Source organism: Juglans regia, chromosome 12 (assembly GCF_001411555.2).
Source record: "Juglans regia cultivar Chandler chromosome 12, Walnut 2.0, whole genome shotgun sequence".
Lineage (NCBI taxonomy): Eukaryota > Viridiplantae > Streptophyta > Magnoliopsida > Fagales > Juglandaceae > Juglans > Juglans regia.
Genome location: NC_049912.1, coordinates 30,258,981 through 30,278,651, shown reverse-complemented (window position 1 = coordinate 30,278,651; position 19,671 = coordinate 30,258,981). Strand labels below are relative to the sequence as shown.

Below are 19,671 nucleotides of genomic sequence, written 5' to 3'. Positions count from 1 at the left end.
ATCATCATTTATATTAATAAAAAAATGTTAAATATATTTAAAATAACTTATTTCTCCACATATCAGTTATTGATATGCTAAAAATTAAAAAAAAACTTATAATAAAATGAGTCTTATAAATAAAAGTATAAATACGTATAACACTACTTATATTGATATAATTTATTTTCTGTAAATGGAAGGTTCAAATGCTCCTATGGAATGGATAATGCATTAACTTCGATATTTTTTCTGTTCCAAAATTATGTACCTTCCATTAATCAAGACTGCTCGTCTAAATGGGGACCCATGACAGACCATTCGAGATGAAACCAGAAACACTCAAAGAACATTACAAGCATGTTATATATTCGCCTATCTGTTTTTTTCTTTTGCTTTCAAAAATAGAACCTTGTTTTTATACGCTTGTGGTAATGAATTAACCCAATTTTAAGTGGAGAAGGAGGGAGCTTAAATTCTAGCCTCAAGGACTAGTAAGGACTCAATTTCCAGGCACCCTAACGCTTGCCACGTGTAATAGAGGGCAATCTTGATTGTGTGGCCGTTAAGAATTCAAAAACCAATGCTCAGGATTTCGATTTCTGTACGCTCAAATAGGAACTACTATAAGTCCTGACGGTACCAATCCTCATAATTCATCTCGGTCTCCCGCCAGCTCTCTGCATTGGCTTGCAGTGCCTCGCTCAAATCTACAACTACTCCTCCCCCGTTCTGCCGTTCACAGCTGTCTGATCGCGGATATTGATGGCTGCAGCCGTCTCCACCATTGGAGCTGTCAACCGAGCACCGGTATGGAGTACTCCTTTTCCCGTCATATGAGATTCTGAAGGCTTCACTCCTTATATATTCCTTCAATGAGTACACTGCGTACTTATTACGTATTTGTGTTTCTGAACAACGTGCATGTATCTTCATGAATATAGGCTATGTAGCGAAATTGTTTATGCGTATCAAGCTACGTGTTGATACAAAATAAATAAAAAACTTCTAAATATAAGTACTGCACACTATTTAAAAATATGTAATTTTATCCTTTTACCCTAATATATAATAAAAATCTATTTCCTATCAGTTTAAATATTTAGAATAAGTGGTGATTTCACACCACACATGTAGAATGAAACAAGAATCTTTGTGTTTCGATGGCAATGAAGAAAAATTGGAATCCTTCAAGAGATTTTTATTTGGTTTTTATTATATCAGTATGTATTTAAATTGTTATAAAAGAGTTGGGTTTTGTACTTCTCAATAATGTACCGGGTGGATTATGTTGATGCAGCTGAGCTTGAATAGCACTGGTGCTGGAGCTTCAGTTCCAAGCTCAGCCTTCTTAGGCAGCAGCTTGAAGAAGGTGACCTCCAGATTCAACAACTCCAAGGTTTCCACTGGGAGCTTCAAGGTTGTGGCAGAGGTTGAAGAGGACAAACAGACCACTAAGGACAAATGGAAAGGCCTTGCTTTCGACACATCCGATGACCAGCAAGACATTACCAGAGGAAAGGGCATGGTTGACTCGCTCTTCCAAGCTCCCACGGGATCTGGAACTCACTATGCCGTCATGAGTTCTTATGACTACATCAGTACCGGACTTCGCCAGTAAGAGGACTTATTATCGATGCTCTTCCTCAGATATTAAAATTGGTTATAATTTCATTTTATCTTAAACGAAGTTGGTTTTGATCGATCATGATCATGCTTCAGTTACAACTTGGACAACAACATGGATGGTTTTTACATTGCACCTGCCTTCATGGATAAGCTTGTTGTTCACATCACCAAGAACTTCATGGCCCTACCCAACATCAAGGTACATATTCAAAACTTTGGGAATATATGTAAGTTACATTATTTTGTATTCTGTAAATTACCCCAAAAGTGGAACAATAAACCTTTCAAGTATTTTTTCACAGATTCCTCTCATCCTGGGTATTTGGGGAGGTAAAGGTCAAGGGAAATCTTTCCAGTGTGAGCTTGTTTTTGCCAAGATGGGAATCAGGTCAGTTCATATTTCTAGATGAACTAATGTTATCCAAGCAAATCCAATGTACCCATTGTCTTAATATATTAGTGTGATCTCTTGTTCACTTTAAATCGAACTCTCCCATAGAAATGCTTTTGCTTCTTACACTTTAATCTCAATTTCTCAACAACGAAATTTCAGCCCCATCATGATGAGTGCTGGAGAACTGGAAAGTGGGAACGCAGGAGAGCCTGCAAAATTGATCAGGCAAAGGTACCGCGAGGCAGCCGATATAATCAGGAAGGGAAAAATGTGCTGCCTCTTCATCAACGATCTGGATGCAGGAGCTGGTCGACTTGGTGGAACCACCCAATACACAGTCAACAACCAAATGGTTAATGCAACTCTCATGAACATTGCTGATAACCCAACAAATGTCCAGCTCCCTGGTATGTACAACAAGGAGGAGAATCCACGTGTCCCCATCATAGTCACTGGAAACGACTTCTCAACACTTTATGCTCCTCTCATCCGTGATGGTCGAATGGAGAAGTTCTACTGGGCACCTACTCGGGAAGACCGCATTGGTGTCTGCAAAGGAATATTCCGGAGTGACAACGTTGCTGAAGATGACATTGTCAAGGTTGTTGACACCTTCCCAGGCCAATCAATCGGTTAGTTACAATTAGAGAGAATATTTGGTTCTAACTATAGATTAACAACCTTTGGTTCTTCGTATATGTGATAAACACAAGCAGAGTTCCTTCTACTTAATAAGGTACTCAGTAACCACGAAACAAGACCCAAACAAGAAATCTCAAGAATGGTAGATCAGCAGCACGAATATTAACAAGAACAAGTAAAAATAACAAGAAAAGTAAAAGGGTAAGAAATACAAACAGATATAACGTGGTTCGGCCCTAATGGCCTACATCCACGGCAGGAACAGCCTCAGAGATTATTCTTTATTGAGCAATCTTCAAAAGCCAAAGTATATATACAGATCAAGCCAATACTGAGCCAAAATACAAGCCTCAATACAGCTTTATTTCTTCCCTCAGTAAAACCCTCAGATCCCTCACATATGTACAAAGCTCTCACTCGGTTCTCTTCACAAACGGCAGAAAACAATAGCTCACCCAATAATCCCGTAACCCTAACACGGCTAAGAGGCATATATATATAAACACTGTAGAGATGACCGCACGTGTCCTTAATCCAGCGGCTGAAGAGCACAAGTCAGAAGGCCAAAGAGGTTGCTCACGTGAGAATCACATGACCTCAACTCTGCATATCAATAAGTGCCGCTGCTTATCACCAAAGGGTCCCACTCTTATAAATGCTGCATACACACGGTGTTAGAGGAAAAACAAAATAAAGAGTGATGGGAGAAAATAGTTGACACATAACTAACAATTCTCCACCTTGACAATATTAAAACCATCACTTCTATCCTAATCTCATATCGGCTGTTCCTGCAATGTCCCTCTATTAGGGATCCTTAACATCCTGCATGTTAATAAGGTTCAGACAGTGTCTGAACTTAGCTACAGGAAGGGACTTAGTCATCATGTCTGAGGGATTTTCCTCAGTTGGAATTTTTTCTACTCCAACTTCCTTAGACTCTATTACATCCCTTACAAAATGAAGCCTAATATCTATATGCTTAGTCCTTTCATGATATACTTGATTTTTGGCCAAGTATATGGAACTTTGGTTATCACAATGTACAGTAATATTTCCATTGAAAATCCCTAATTCTCGTGATATACCATTTAGCCATATGGCTTCTTTTATAGCTTCTGTCAAAGCTATATATTCAGCCTCGGTAGTAGACAAGGCCACAACAGATTGTAAGTTTGACTTCCAACTAATAGCCCCTCCATAAGCAGTAAAAACATATCCTGTTAAGGATTTCCTGGTATCCAAATTACCAGCATAATCAGCATCTACAAAACCCTCCAACTCACAACCCCTTTTAACATTTGAACCATATTTCAGGCCCAAATTTATAGTTCCAGAAATATACCTTAAGAGCCATTTAATAGCTTGCCAGTGAGCCTTACCAGGATTACCCATAAACCTACTGACAACACTGATAGCATAAGTAAGATCAGGTCTTGTACATACCATAGCATACATCACACTTCCCACCATGCTATCATAGGGAATTTGTTGCATGAATTTAATTTCAGATTCTGATTCTGGAGCCTGGCTAGAGGACAGCTTGTAATGCTGACCCAGAGGTGTACTTGCAGGTTTGACTTGGTCCAAATCAAACCTTTTTAGAATTTTTAAGAGATAATTTTTCTGAGATAGGTACAAACATCCCTTTGACCTATCTCTAATAATATCCATTCCTAGAATTCTACTAGCAGGTCCTAGTTCCTTCATGTCAAATTCTGATTTTAACATACACTTAGCCTGTTTGATTAAAGCAGGGTCTTTACAAGCCACTAACATATCATCTACATAAAGTAAAAGATATAGTAATGTTCCATTAACATCTTTATAGTAAACACAGCTGTCATAACAGCTCCTTTTAAAATCATTTTCAAGCATGTAGTTATCAAATCTTTTATACCACTGTCTAGGAGATTGTTTTAGACCATATAAAGAATTTTTAAGTAAACAAACTTGATTTGAGTTAATGTCTTTTATGAACCCCTCAGGGGGTTGCATGTAAATAACCTCTTCTAATTCTCCATGTAAAAAAGCAGTTTTTACATCCAGCTGTTCTAAGTGCAAGTCATGATATGCAATGTGAGACAAAAGTAATCTAATGGAACTATGCTTAACCACAGGAGAGAATATCTCATTAAAATCTATTCCCTCTCTTTGAGTAAAACCTTTAGCCACTAACCTTGCCTTGAACCTAGTACCTTCTACCCCTGGTATGCCTTCCTTTCTTTTAAAGATCCACTTGGATCCCACTAGTCTAACCCCATTAGGTTTTGTAACTAGTTCCCAAGTTTTGTTTTTATTTAAAGACTCCATTTCATCATGCATAGCAAGTATCCACTTAGTGGCATCCTTGCTGGATATAGCCTCTTTATAGGTTCTTGGTTCTTGATAAACAACTTCATCTGCAACAGTCAAAGCAAAAGCTGTAAGCTCAGCTTGACCGTACCTAAGAGGTGGTTTTATAATCCTTTTCTTTCTGTCTCTTACTAAATTGTAAGAATCAGAACCTGGTTTATCTAATTCCTCTGAGTTTGAGTCCTCAGAGTTACTGTTTTGCCCAGTCTTAGGATCTATTTGGGTGTTTGCCCTCTCCACCTCAAATTGAACCTTTTCCCTAGTGATACTAGGTCTTTGATCTACCTCTGACTTAGGTACCCTAGCCATTTCGGATTCATTAAAGACCACATCTCTGCTGATGATGCACTTATATCTACCAGGTTCATCAAGCCACAATTTATACCCCTTCACACCCTCAGGATATCCCACAAAGATACACTTGAGAGCCCTAGGGTCTAACTTATCTGTTTTTGAGTGTGCATAAGCTGTACAACCAAAAATTCTAAGATAATCATAGCTAGGTGGTTTACCAGTCCACATTTCTTGAGGTGTTTTGAAATTTATGGCAGAGGAAGGACACTTATTAATTAAGTGTGCTGCAGTGGCAGCAGCTTCTGCCCAGAAAGTTTTAGGTAACCCAGCATTAGATAACATGCATCTCACTCTCTCTAGAATAGTCCTATTCATTCTTTCAGCAAGACCATTCTGTTGGGGAGTTTCCCTCACAGTTTTGTGCCTTAAGATCCCCTCCTTTTGACAGAAAACATTAAACTCAGTTGACAGAAACTCTAGGCCATTATCTGTTCTTAAGACTTTAAGTTTCCTGTCAACCTGATTCTCAACTAAGGATTTCCAGTCCTTGAAGGTTTTAAAAGTGTCACTCTTGTGCTTGAGAATGTAAATCCATACCTTCCTAGAGTAGTCATCAATGATGGAGAGGAAATAATTCCCTCCACCATGAGAAGCTACTCTAGAAGGTCCCCAAAGGTCAGAGTGTACATAATCAAGGGGCTGAGTAGTCAAATGAGTTGCCCTTTTAAAACTAATTCTTTTAGCCTTTCCAAAAACACAGTCTTCACAGAAAGGTAAATTTTCCAGACTATCATCAGTCAACAATCCTTGTTTGTGTAATTCTGAAAGTCCTCTTTGACTAACATGCCCTAATCTCCTGTGCCAAAGCACAGCTTTATTTTCAATGGCATTCTGCACAGGGGATGCTTCCCCTACAGTGGTTTTTCCAATTAGAGTGTAAAGGCCATTTTTAATTACCCCTTTCATAATAATGAGTGAACCTTTAGTAACTTTAAGGACCCCTGCTTCAGACTTAAAGGAATAACCTGAATTATCAAGTGTGCCAAGAGAAATCAAATTTCTCTTTAAGTCAGGTATAAATCTGACCTCCCTCAAAAGTCTCTCCATTCCATCATGTAATTTAAGTCTTATACACCCAATGCCCATGATTTTACAGGATTTATTATTCCCTAGAAGTACATGTCCACCATCTAATTCAGAAAAGGTTTCAAACCAGTCCCTGTTGGGACACATGTGAAAAGAGCAACCAGAATCTAAAATCCACTCTTTTCCAGACCCTACCTCAGATACATTCAGTACCTCAGCACTTTCATACCCATCTAACACCACTGCTACATCTCCATCCTCTTTAATTTTGTTACTAGTCTGAGTTTTCCTATCAGGACAATCTCTCTTGAAATGTCCTTCTTTATGACAAAGAAAACATTTTAACTGTTTTCCTTTTGACTTAGACCTTCCTTTCTTAAAATCTAATTTGTTTTTCTTGCCTCTCTTTTCTGATCTTCCTCTAACAGACAAACCCTCACCAAGATCTCTTTTGTTATCTTCTTGATTCTGTAATTCTCTAGCATGAAGAACAGACTGCACTTCATCTAGTGACAGAGTATCTCTACCATACATCATGGTCTCCTTAAGATTCTGATATGAAGAGTCCAAAGAACTCAGCAAGAGGATTGCTTGATCCTCATCCTCCACCTTAATGTCTATATTAGCTAGGTCTAATATAATTTTGTTAAAGGTATCTAGATGTTCCCCTATTTGAGTTCCAGGAGTCATCTTGAGAGTATATAACCTAGTTTTCTTACAAAGTCTGTTAGCCAGAGATTTTGTCATATAGAGGTGTTCTAGCTTAAGCCAAATACCAGCAGCAGTTTCCTCACTTGCTACTTCCCTCAAAACTTTATCTCCTAAAGACAAAATAAGAACACTGTGGGCCTTTTGGAGAATGTCCTTATGGACTTCTCCCTTTCCTTCCTCTTTCGTAGAAAGGCCCCTTTTATCAAAGGTGAGAGCATCCTGTAAGCCCTGTTGGACTAACAGAGCTCTCATCTTTATTCTCCATAACCCGAAGTCATTAAGCCCTGTAAATTTCTCAACATCAAATTTCGTGGTCCCCATAGAACCTAAGCTCTTGATACCAATTGTGATAAACACAAGCAGAGTTCCTTCTACTTAATAAGGTACTCAGTAACCACGAAACAAGACCCAAACAAGAAATCTCAAGAATGGTAGATCAGCAGCACGAATATTAACAAGAACAAGTAAAAATAACAAGAAAAGTAAAAGGGTAAGAAATACAAACAGATATAACGTGGTTCGGCCCTAATGGCCTACATCCACGGCAGGAACAGCCTCAGAGATTATTCTTTATTGAGCAATCTTCAAAAGCCAAAGTATATATACAGATCAAGCCAATACTGAGCCAAAATACAAGCCTCAATACAGCTTTATTTCTTCCCTCAGTAAAACCCTCAGATCCCTCACATATGTACAAAGCTCTCACTCGGTTCTCTTCACAAACGGCAGAAAACAATAGCTCACCCAATAATCCCGTAACCCTAACACGGCTAAGAGGCATATATATATAAACACTGTAGAGATGACCGCACGTGTCCTTAATCCAGCGGCTGAAGAGCACAAGTCAGAAGGCCAAAGAGGTTGCTCACGTGAGAATCACATGACCTCAACTCTGCATATCAATAAGTGCCGCTGCTTATCACCAAAGGGTCCCACTCTTATAAATGCTGCATACACACGGTGTTAGAGGAAAAACAAAATAAAGAGTGATGGGAGAAAATAGTTGACACATAACTAACAGTATATATTTACGACTACCTAATTTCTTCAAAAAATATATAGCTCAATATAATTTATGCTATTGATGCTTTTGCAGATTTCTTTGGTGCTCTAAGGGCCAGAGTTTATGATGACGAAGTGAGGAAGTGGGTTTCTGGTGTTGGTGTGGCGGGCGTTGGGAAGAAACTTGTGAACTCAAAGGAAGGACCTCCAACTTTCGAGCAGCCCCAGATGACCCTCGAGAAGCTCCTGGAGTACGGAAACATGCTGGTCCAAGAGCAAGAGAATGTGAAGAGAGTCCAGCTTGCCGACAAGTACTTGAGCGAGGCTGCTCTTGGAGATGCCAACCAGGATGCTATTAAGAGAGGAACTTTCTAGGGTTAGCTCCTTGACCCTAGAGGCCGTGATGGGAGGTTTGGATCCTTCTTTTTTGCAATCTTTACGGTAAATTTCCCCTTAAGATAGTACACTGATCATGATCATCAGGAAGCGGAGATCACTAGCTAGCTAGCTTGGATCTTCCCCTTCGGCCAGATCCGTTCCATCTCCCCTTGCCCAGTACTCATTCCTTAAATAAAAAGAAGCACATTAAGAGTGAAGACTAAGAGAAAACTATCCTAAGCTTTTATAATTTTCTTTCACAGGCAAAGCAGCCCATGCAGCAAGTGAAGATTCCTGTCCTTGAAGGTTGTACTGATCTAAATGCAGAGAACTTTGATACAATTTCTATGAGTGATGATGGGAGGTGCACGTACATTTTCTAAGCCTTGTCTAGGTTAATTTTCAGAGAAACGCTTCTAAAGGATTTTAGATAGACAATATTAATGTTGTTACCATGTTTGAATGGATTGGATTGGATCCTGATCTAATTTTGTGTTCTAATCGTGTGTAGTACAGTGTACTGTTTCCAATCTTAATCGATCCTGATCTCTTCCTACCACCGAGCTTTTACTTTTAGTGCATTTTGCCTCTTGCTCTGCCTTGACGTTTTCCTTTTTAATTAATTAACCACATGGAGGTTAATTTAATTTCTTCTAAAAAAAATAATTTAATTCAATTAGCTCTACTTTTACACACCCTAATGTATGAAATCAGTAAAACTTAATAGTAATTAGTAGCATTTTTTGTTTGAGAAATATTAGCCATAAATTAATTACACAAAAGTAAATCTACAAACTGACGTGATTTGATATAGTACGTCAGATTGTAAAGTTACTTTTAGTATAAAGTAGATCTAATGCATCACATGAAATCATGTTAGTTTGTGGGTTTACTTTTGTGTAATCTCTTTGTGTCTATAATAATTCTCTATTTGTTTTGTTTTGTTCTGTTCTTTTTTTCGTTTTTAACAAAACTTATTATATATGTTTATGTAAGAGCATCCACATTGGCTTCTTCAAATAACATTTCATCTCTAAATTTAAATAACTTTATCAATAGTTGGCCCACATTGAATTAGCCAAACACTTTTCATCCTAAATATCAGCTACAGTAAATTCATCTTTTTCTTCAAATATGAAAAGCACTATTTTACCTCCAAATATATTGTTTATTAATATTGGCTCTCTCTCTCTCTCTCTCTCCCTCTCCCACGTCTCCTTTCTCTTTCTTCTTCCTCTTCCTCTCCCGAGTATTGAAGATCGATGGAATTGTTTTGATAATATTGATATCGATTTTGTTTATTGTATTGTGAAAATGAATATGAATATGATTGTTAGAAATTATAAGTGATTATAGGAGGTTATGAAAATAGAATTAATTATAAAAAAAATTAATTATAAAATATAAAAATAAAAAATAATAATATTTTATTATTATAGAGAGTGTGATGACTAATCCAATGTAGATTTTAAGTTTTGAATGATTAGTTAAAAGTGAAAAAGTTACATATTAATCAAAATTTGAAGAGTAAAATAGTCAATTCAATGCTAATGCTCTAATGGACTCCAGACAAATAAAATCCTGCAGCGTCACGTGCATCCATACTCACACACTCGCATGGACAATTAATATAGGAGACCCAATCCAACTAAAGCCCATTCAGAAGATCCAAAAAAAGAAAGAAAAGCCCAATCAAGACCAAAGTATCTGAGCACCGGCTTCGTGGGGAGGGCCCGAGAACCCAAAAAAGCAATAAATCAATAAATAGAGGGTAGCACTATAGCTATCGAGGATTCCCACTAGGGCTGTACAGAAATCTAACTAGCCTTTGCCAATGCGGACCAGCCTTCGAAGTCTGGAACTAGTCGAAATTGGCAAAATACCAATTGACCGGCGGTTTAAAAATAAGAAAACTGATGTCGGTTGATTTGGTTTTGGTCTAAACCAAATCGAAACCGGCCGATATATATATATATATATATATATTATATTATACGTATATAAAACGATGTCGTTTCACTTAAGTAAGTGAAACGTCTTCGTTTTAATATAAAAAAAATTAGATGAAACGATGTTGTTTCGACTTGGGATTAATAATCTCATCTTCTTCTTCCCTCTGATTTTTTTCTCTGCATGTCCGCTTCTTTCCATCGGCATAGTCCACTGCTTCCCTCCTCCTTCACAAAGACACCGACGAACTGCACCGATTCATGCCAAGATTGAAGTTGCCGGTTTTCTTACCCCAATCAGCTGGTTCTAAGCCTCTTCAAAACTCGTATGTGCGGCATCGGTTTTGGATTGAAACCACACCGAAAACGTCAATTTTCAACCCTAATTCCCACTTCGGAATCTTCCCAATAAGGCCATTTCAATTTTTTTTTATATTCTTAAATATTCTTAAATATCACAGATCAAATTCAGCAACATTTTCACCAACATTTAATCCAAAAGTTGAGAAATCCACCAACTTCAGCAACTACCAAACCAACAAAACAAAACCTGTTGCTATAAAAACAGTTCATAAATCAGTTGCTACCCAACATTAAATTCCACCAATAAAACAAAACATTTCACAAGATTTTCATGTGTAAACAGAAAAGTTTAAGAAGTATTGATGCTTAAGAAAAGCTATAGACATAATTCACGATGGCCTATACATGTGAATGCTCTGTTGCAATGCTTTGTTTCTATAATTTTTCGATTACTTGAGGGAAGAACTAATGTCCAATAATGCATAAACAGGCTACTAGACTTCCATTGGCTAAATATGAGTGTGAAAACAAGACAAATTCAAATAGAATAAAGCTTATACACACAAGAAGTTGTCAACAACCATTGGTTGTTGACAAATAGGTGTAAAAAATCACCCTCGTTCTCTCAGCCATTCACCCAAACATTAAATTTTCTTAGATTGTTGGAGACTTGGAAGGAAACCATTCCCCAACAAATCAAAACCAAAATCATGAAATCAAAACCAGAATCAAGAAAATCATAGAAATCGACAAACCAGAATCAAGAAAGGCAAGGCCATCTAGCCCATCCCTTTACTAATTTGGATTTGGAAAGCACCACGAAACTTCACTATTTTTTTGTGTTTTCTTGACAAACCAAGCAGGAGCAGTATTTCCAACAAAACGCTTATAATTCAAACAAAACCCACAAATCAAAAGCACAAAACAAGAAGAAGGAGAGAAGAGCAAGGAAGAGGGACTTACGTTAGAGAGAATGAAGACGACGACAACCACTGGAGAAGGCGATCGCTGGAGAGAAGGGGACGCTTGCGGGTTGGGGAAGAGCGACGTCTTAGCAAGAATGAGGCTAGAAGATTATGGCTTGCGGGCTGAAGAAGAAAATGGAGATTATGGCTTGCTGGTTGAAGAAGAAAAGGGCGAAGAAGAGAATGAGTTTCAGGAGAAAAATAGGTTTCGGGAGAAAGAAAATGAAGATAGATGAAATGTTGGTTTTGGGATGACGAAGAATAAAACCGAGGGAAAGAAGAGCAGGAGGTAGAGAAATGATAAAAATATACTTTGGTCTGTGTACAGTCCCTCGCCAAGTATGGAGAGCTGCTAACATTTACTGTAGATGAAATGTTAAACTTATGAAGTTTAGCTAGACCAATGCTGGGATTCTTTCTCACGTTTCCTTCTAATTTGAACTTGCATTGGCTAATGGCTAGGTCATTGCCAATGCTCCTAGGTACAGCTTTATTCCGTTATACATTATTTCTAGGGCTGTACAGAAACCGACAGCACCGGCCGCCACCGACGCGAACCGACCGGCCGCGTCAGGAACCGGCCGGAACCGGTGAAGAACCGGTCGGCGTGCGGTGGAAATAGCTAGAAACCGATGTTCAGCGGTTCGGTCTCGGTTTGAAGCTGGACCGGACCGCTGAACCGACCGATATAATAAAATCCTTTTTTTTTTTAATATACCCTTATCAAAACGGCGTCGTTCCACTTAAGTTTAAGTTGAACGGCGCCGTTTTAGTTAATAAGTACTGCAACTGATACTGGAAACGACGCCGTTTGGCATTAAACCAAACGTCGTCGTTTTATTAAGGACGTAAGAAAAAAATAATAAGTCTGAAACGACGTCGTTCCACTTAAACTTAAGTGAAACGGCGTCGTTTTGTTAAGAGCTTTCTTCTTCCCCGATCTTCTTCTTCCCGAAAGTCTCTCCTCTGCAACCCTCTCTCTCTCTCTCTTCTGTAACTTTCTCTCTCTCTCCTATGCATCTCTCTCTCTCTCTCATTCTCTCTCATAATTATCTCACTAGAACTGCCAAAGAACCGACGCCGACCGAGAACCGGCAGAGAACTACCTCGATCGGTGTCCTCCTCGCCATCGACCGGTTACGGTCGGCATCTCATCCACTTTTCCAGACGTCGGTCGGCGTCGGTTTTGCCCAAAAACCGCGCCGACGACGTCGGTTTTCACCCCTAATTATTTCCATATTGAATTGAGTTTTTTTATTTTTTACAGTCGTATTGCATTGAAGTTTTGTTTTGTTTTTTTTCTTCTTCTTCTTCTTTTAAAATAGGATGATATCCTAAATTTCATTAAATTTACACTTACTAGTGATAAAATAAAATATGATTACAACCTGATACCTGAAGAATATAAAAACCAAAGCCTAGGCATCAAACCTTAATAACCATAACATGCAACTACTGTGCCAAAAGAAAGACTATTGACCTAATACAAAAGCAACCGATGAGTGGGTAACATGCAAGAAAAACAAGCAAAAACCTTACTAGATCCTCTATTTGAAGACCTAATTTATTCATGCGAATGAGACCTCTTAACATCATTGTCAAAGCAAAACGTATTTTTTTAATGGTCTTTGTTGAGCCGCCATGAACCACCAAATCAGACATTAGATCTTTTCTATTATATTGACCCAAACTTCTGTACCATGAAACACGGATATATAGGACCACCCCAAGATCATGCAGGGATATTTGTACAAACTACAAATGATAGCTAGGAATTCCTAAGGCTCCTTTTCTTAATTTTGACCATGATATAAAATATATTGATTATAATTGTTGGAGTCAGTTTATAAATATAAAGAAAAATCTCATTTATTGAGTTAACTTTTAGAATTAAGAGAGGTCCAAAACCAACTAACAATAACCACATTTGTTATGACAATAACATAAAAAAAAAAAAAAAAACAATCAAATAAAAGGCATCTCCACTAATTATTTAGTATTTTGTGACGAAAAGAAATTAAATATATATTTATTCCACCTCTTCCATCATATACAGTAATTAAATTTGTGTAACTACCGATCAGGGATGGAGTCAAAAGCACGTGCTCATCATCGTCAACATATCAATAGATTCAAGGACGTGAACGCATATTTATTTATTAATATGTCATAAATTTCTAAAAACATATCTTTCTCGTAGAATTTGTATGTGGCATTTGGGTATTTGCAAACTTTCATGAGCTTATATATATATATATATATATATAATATGGGGGACTTGAAAATTGAAATATCTGGGGGGAGGTCAAAGGAGAACATTTTAGACGGGTCAAAGACTCGAGATATTTTTATTATTTTCGGGACTTGTGTTTTAAAATATAAAAAATACTAATTTTTTTTTTTATATATATATAAGGTTTTCACATGTTAAATACATATTCATCAATAATAAAAAGACTTATAAATAAATTTTTTCTATTTCTAAATGATTTTTTTTTTCTATCATGTAATCAATCTAGCTAACGTCTAGCAGAACACGGGAGATCAGAAAAAAAAATAAAAAAACATAAGATTTGAAAGTCCAAGATTTCATTAGGGAACCCAACTGCCATTGTTTGACACTGGCTGGCCATCTAGCTAATTTCTAACTAGGTGAGCTGTACACGTCATCGGACCCTTCCCATTCGTTTCATGAAAAGAAAAAATAAAAATAAAAATAAGGACCAGTTTTCTTTACGTACAACCAGCATTACGAGTTCCGAATGGGACAGATTCCGAGGAATTATTGTGATTGATTAATATATAATAAATTAATTAATTAATTAATAACAATAAATATACCACATCTTATTTAATAACATAAAAATAAAATAATAATGTGATATATAAAATTTTTCTAATATATTATAAGAAAAAATTGATTTTTTTTTTTAAATTCTATACATATTTATTATTATTATTATTATTATTATTAAATGTTCATTTATTATATATTTTTTTATTATTTAATAATAATAAATATGTTATATATTATTTAATATAATTAAAATAAAATAAAAATATGATGTATAGTATTTTTCGTATTTTAATTTATTATTGAAAACTCAGTGGACTTTGGGGGAGACAGCTAGAGAAAGAGGGCCTGTCATCTTCGAAAGGACATGTTCCGATGACCTTCGGAGGTCTCGTAATGAAACTACACCTTCATAGTGAACAACACATTGGGTCGGAGGCCGTACAAATTACAATCATGATAACATAAGGACTTGTTTTCCTTTGTTTTTTAACATTGCTAAAACAAAGCAGCGGTAGGTAGGAACCTTTCAGCAACACGCTTTATAATTTTTTATCTAAATTTTACAATAGTAAATGTTACTTTTAAATCTGAAATACAATAAGATTTTGCATAGTCTTTTTATATCTTTTTAAATTATGAAATTTGAGCATTGAAAATCCTGATCTCTAAAAAGCAGTCTTGCTAGCTGGTTAATTTTGTGGAAGAACCAAATCTTTTACCTTTTTTTTTTTTTTTTTAATAAGGGATCGAGTGGGGGGGTTATATGTCTTCACGCTATAGGCTCTCGGCTTTTTTTTCTTCATCTTTGTTTTGCAGTGCTAGTGCGTTGGTGTTTAATCATATCTTGAATAAAAAATTTTATTTACAATCATTTTTATTTAATTTTTGTGCACTTTATTAATACAGATATTCTATATACAGTTGTTAAATACAACCAGCGTACAATTGTCTACGCCACGTTAGATTTAAAATAAATTCTTCCTTTCATCAGCTCTCTCTTCCATCAGCTCGATCTTTCTCTCATCAACTCTTTCTCATCAGCTCGATCTTTCTCTTTCACCAGCTCTAATAGTTCGATCTCTCTCATCAGTTTAATCTATTTCTCATCAAGTATTTTCACGTCAGTTACGTTTGTACACCATTTATATCAGATGTAACAAACATTTTTCTTATTAATATTATTTATTATGTTATTTTTTTAATATAAAATAACTTTTTAATCAATCATACCAATAAAATACATAAAATACGTAGAAGTATGTTTACGTACTACTCAGCCTGAATTCCCGTCCCATGTGAAATCATCAGGTACAGGTAGCTTCTCCCATTCCAAGCACCACCCAACATCACAGAACATAAACTCCTCTGTTTTTTCTTTTTCTTTTTCTTTTTTATTCTCTCCACATATTCGCCAGACAAAGACAAAAGAACAAAAATGGAGAGAAACTATACTTCAGAAATTTCCACACCCACCATGTCAGTAATCATATAAAAACCTGAGCTGCTTTATCATTTACCTCACAAAGCCCAATTATCTTTTCTCTCACATGGCAGAAAAACTCATTTCTTTCTGTGTTTTTGTTCTGCTTTTATGCTCAGTAAAGTCTGACCTAGGCGATGATGGACCCTTGTCGACCAAGCTCACCGATGGGTTCGGTGCTGAAAGAAACAACATGAGCGTAAACGGCGTTGCAGAGATTCAGACAAATGGCCTACTTCGGCTGACAAACGGCTCGCTCCAAGTAGTTGGCCACGGGTTTTATTCACACCCAATCCAATTCAAGAACGCCAGCGGGGAAGTCATGTCCTTCTCCACCTCGTTCGCTTTTGCTATAATCACCCAGCATGGGCAACGAGGCGGCGATGGCCTCGCGTTCACGATCTCTCCTACAAAAGAGCTTCTTGGGGGTGCTCCAGGCCCTTATCTTGGCCTATTCAACGCCAGCAATAATGGGAACTTCTCGAACCACGTATTTGCCGTCGAGATGGACACTGTCAAAGACTCGGAGTTTGGTGACATCGATGACAACCATGTTGGCATCGACATCAATAGCGTTTCATCGAACACATCTGTTCGTATCATTCGATTTAAGGGCAGTCCTACGAACAAGGAAGAGCTTAACTTGAAGAGTGGTCAGGTAATTCAGGCTTGGGTCATATATAATTCGCAAACAAGTGAACTAGTTGTAAAGGTTTCGCCGGATTCTGCTCAACCCCGGTCTGTACTTTTGTCCGGTCAAGTGAACCTATCAGAAATTCTTCAAGAATCCATGTACGTCGGTTTTTCTGCTTCAACTGGTTCATCCGCGAGCTCGCATTATATCCTGGGTTGGAGCTTCGAAATGAATGGAGAGTCTAAAAATCTCTACCTTGATAAACTCCCTAATCTCCCCACGATTCCTGGGACCAAAAAGAATCGCACAGGCCTAATTGTTGGCGTCTCAGTTTCAGGTGCTTTGATTGTGATTTTGGGGACCGCTTTGGCTTTTTACATTGTGAGGAGAATGGGGAAGGCTGACGTGGTTGAAGCCTGGGAGCATGATATTGGTCCTCATAGATTTTCTTACAATGAGCTGAAGAAAGCAACGAGGGGTTTCAGCGAGCTAATTGGATCTGGCGGGTTCGGTCGAGTTTATAAAGGAATTCTGACAAACACAGACACCCAAGTTGCTGTTAAGCGTATTTCACATGATTCAACACAGGGCTTGCGAGAATTCGTGTCGGAGGTTGCTAGTATTGGTCGCCTTCGCCATAGAAACTTGGTTCAATTATTGGGTTGGTGTCGTCGGGAAGGCGACCTGCTACTTGTTTATGATTTTATGCCCAATGGAAGCTTGGATAAGCACCTCTTTGACGAGCCTAACACAGTAATCCTGAGCTGGGAGCGAAGGTTCAAGATCATCAAAGGAGTGGCTTCAGGGCTTCTTTATTTACATGAGGAGTGGGAACAGGCCGTGGTTCACAGAGACATCAAGGCAGGAAATGTTCTATTGGATTCTGATTTTAACGGAAGGCTGAGTGATTTCGGGCTCGCTAAGTTATACGAGCACGGCTCCAACCCATGCACTACCAGGGTGGTGGGCACGCTGGGTTATTTGGCACCTGAACTCGTGCGCACGGGCAAGCCGACAACCAGCTCAGATCTGTATGCCTTTGGTGCTTTGTTGCTAGAAATGGCATGTGGTAGAAGACCCATAGATTCCAAAACATCCCCTGATCAAGAGCCCATATTGCTGGCGGAGTGGGTGTGGAAGAAGTGGAATGAAGGAGCAATACTTGATGTTGTAGATCCAAGGTTGGAGGGCAATTTTGATAGGGTTGAGGCAGTTTTGGTGCTCAAGCTGGGGTTAATATGTTCCAATGATGCTCCCGAGGCACGCCCCACGACGCGGCAGTTGGTGAGGTACCTCGAGGGGGAGTCGGAGCTGCGGGAGGAGATGGTGGTGGTGCCATATAGCAAAAAGGGTGCTTATGCTGTTTGGGGTCGTGATCAGTTTGAAAACCACGAGCAATCTTTTCCCACTATGTCGTGGTATTCTCAAAAGGCCAGCACGCAGACTTCGGTCGGTACTGATGGGGATGCTATTGTTGAGGCCGGTTTAACCAGGCAATTTTCAGTTTTCGGTGGTGGTGATGGTAGGTAGCCATGAGAGAGAGTTCCGAGCGCGATCCTCTGTAGCTAGCTGCCTCCCCCCACCAACACTTTTTCTTTTCTTTTATAATTTGGTTTTGGATTTAGAATTTTCATCACATGCATGGTACTTATGATACTATCTTTATCTAGCATCAATGAACAATAGCAGTTTGATCAAGTTATTAAGCGCAACTTGAGCTAGCTTTTGCAGCTTAAAATCCCAATATTTTGATTGGGCTGAGCTTGCAAAGCTGAGGTTTGCTTGCTGCCATCTCATCAGCCATTATGATTAGATCCATATATATATATGTCATTGTTCAATAAACAGGCCGGCTAACTTCTCTGCAGGTTCCCAAAAAGAAGAAGAAAAAAAATAGCTTGAAGGTGGAAATTAATAACATTCAAGCTTCTCTACATTAGTTTTTCGAACCTAGAAGGCGGGCGAGGCACAAATGGCCGGAAGTGGAGTAGTGGTAGCTAGATAGATTAGCAATGAGAAATGTTCCTATATATGTTTGCCCAATACCAATTAATAATATTGGTAGTGGTACTGCTGCTCCACCGACGCGTTCGCTTTCTCCAAGTAATTCATGAGGAGCTTCTCTTAGGTCGTTGTTGCGCGTATCATGACATACTTCTGTGCACGCAATCGAACTTTGACATTATTGCAATAACCATTAATTAATTGTACGATCTAAATGAAAAATCACGTTTATAACTTGAAGGGTGATGATGTAATTCAAACATTGCTTGACTAATGTACCGAACCAATAAACCTTTGTCTTTTATACTCTTAAACAGATTGATTATATTTAACCCAATTCCATAAGAAATTGTTTGGTTTGGCGAAAAGGTTAGACAGCGTACAAGAGAAATTATAGGACATAGTAACTTGATCATGTGTTACGATAGAAGAAAAAATGTTTTACAATTTAAATATCACATCAAGTCTATCTATTCATTTTCCTTTCCAAAAAAAAAAGGTCTATGATCTATTCATTTCACATTATACATATATATATATATGTTTGACACGAGGTAAAATGACTTATATATCTTACTTTTTTGAATCCTAGCTACAGTCTATATCCCACGTATTTGTTCGCATCATTTGTTTTCCTGATTTGAGATTCAAGAAACAATAATCTTGTATGGACATTTGAAGGTTTGACTTTTGAGTGCGTCCTAGCTTGAATAATTCTTTTCCTTAAAATGTCTGTGAAAACAAATGGAGTTTGCGTGAGTACCAAGTCAAAACCCCCCCCCCCCCCAAAAAAAAAAAAAAAGAACAAGGAATTTGGTCATTGGTTCACTTCAAAGCCCAAGAAAAGTGATATTTATAATCAAAGCCGCTTCTACCGAGTAGTTCTACTCATCTGCCCATCTATTCTACATACACCACACACGCGATGAAGTGGCATTTATTTATTTATTTTTAAAACGCATGCGTTTTGGTTCACATATCCAAAACAAGATTTGACGGCATTTCGAATTTTTTTCCTTCCTCCAGCATGTTCTTCCTCCCCACTTCACCCCTTCGCCAGCTTCACCGT

General features: G+C 37.9%; 2 protein-coding genes across 2 annotated transcripts; both read left to right on the top strand.

Moving 5' to 3' along the window:
* Positions 1-590: 590 nt before the first annotated feature.
* On the top strand, positions 591-9,029 carry LOC108983347 (ribulose bisphosphate carboxylase/oxygenase activase, chloroplastic). The gene is made up of 7 exons (XM_035683151.1): positions 591-789; positions 1,280-1,596; positions 1,702-1,807; positions 1,911-1,996; positions 2,162-2,634; positions 8,187-8,502; positions 8,734-9,029. The coding sequence occupies exons 1-6, from the start codon at positions 745-747 to the stop codon at positions 8,465-8,467; spliced, it is 1,308 nt and encodes a 435-aa protein (XP_035539044.1). The 5' UTR covers positions 591-744; the 3' UTR covers positions 8,468-8,502; positions 8,734-9,029.
* A 6,887-nt stretch (positions 9,030-15,916) lies between these two features.
* On the top strand, positions 15,917-18,293 carry LOC108982654 (L-type lectin-domain containing receptor kinase S.4-like). Its single transcript, XM_018954089.2, has one exon. The coding sequence runs from the start codon at positions 16,032-16,034 to the stop codon at positions 18,126-18,128; it is 2,097 nt and encodes a 698-aa protein (XP_018809634.1). The 5' UTR covers positions 15,917-16,031; the 3' UTR covers positions 18,129-18,293.
* Positions 18,294-19,671: the final 1,378 nt, after the last annotated feature.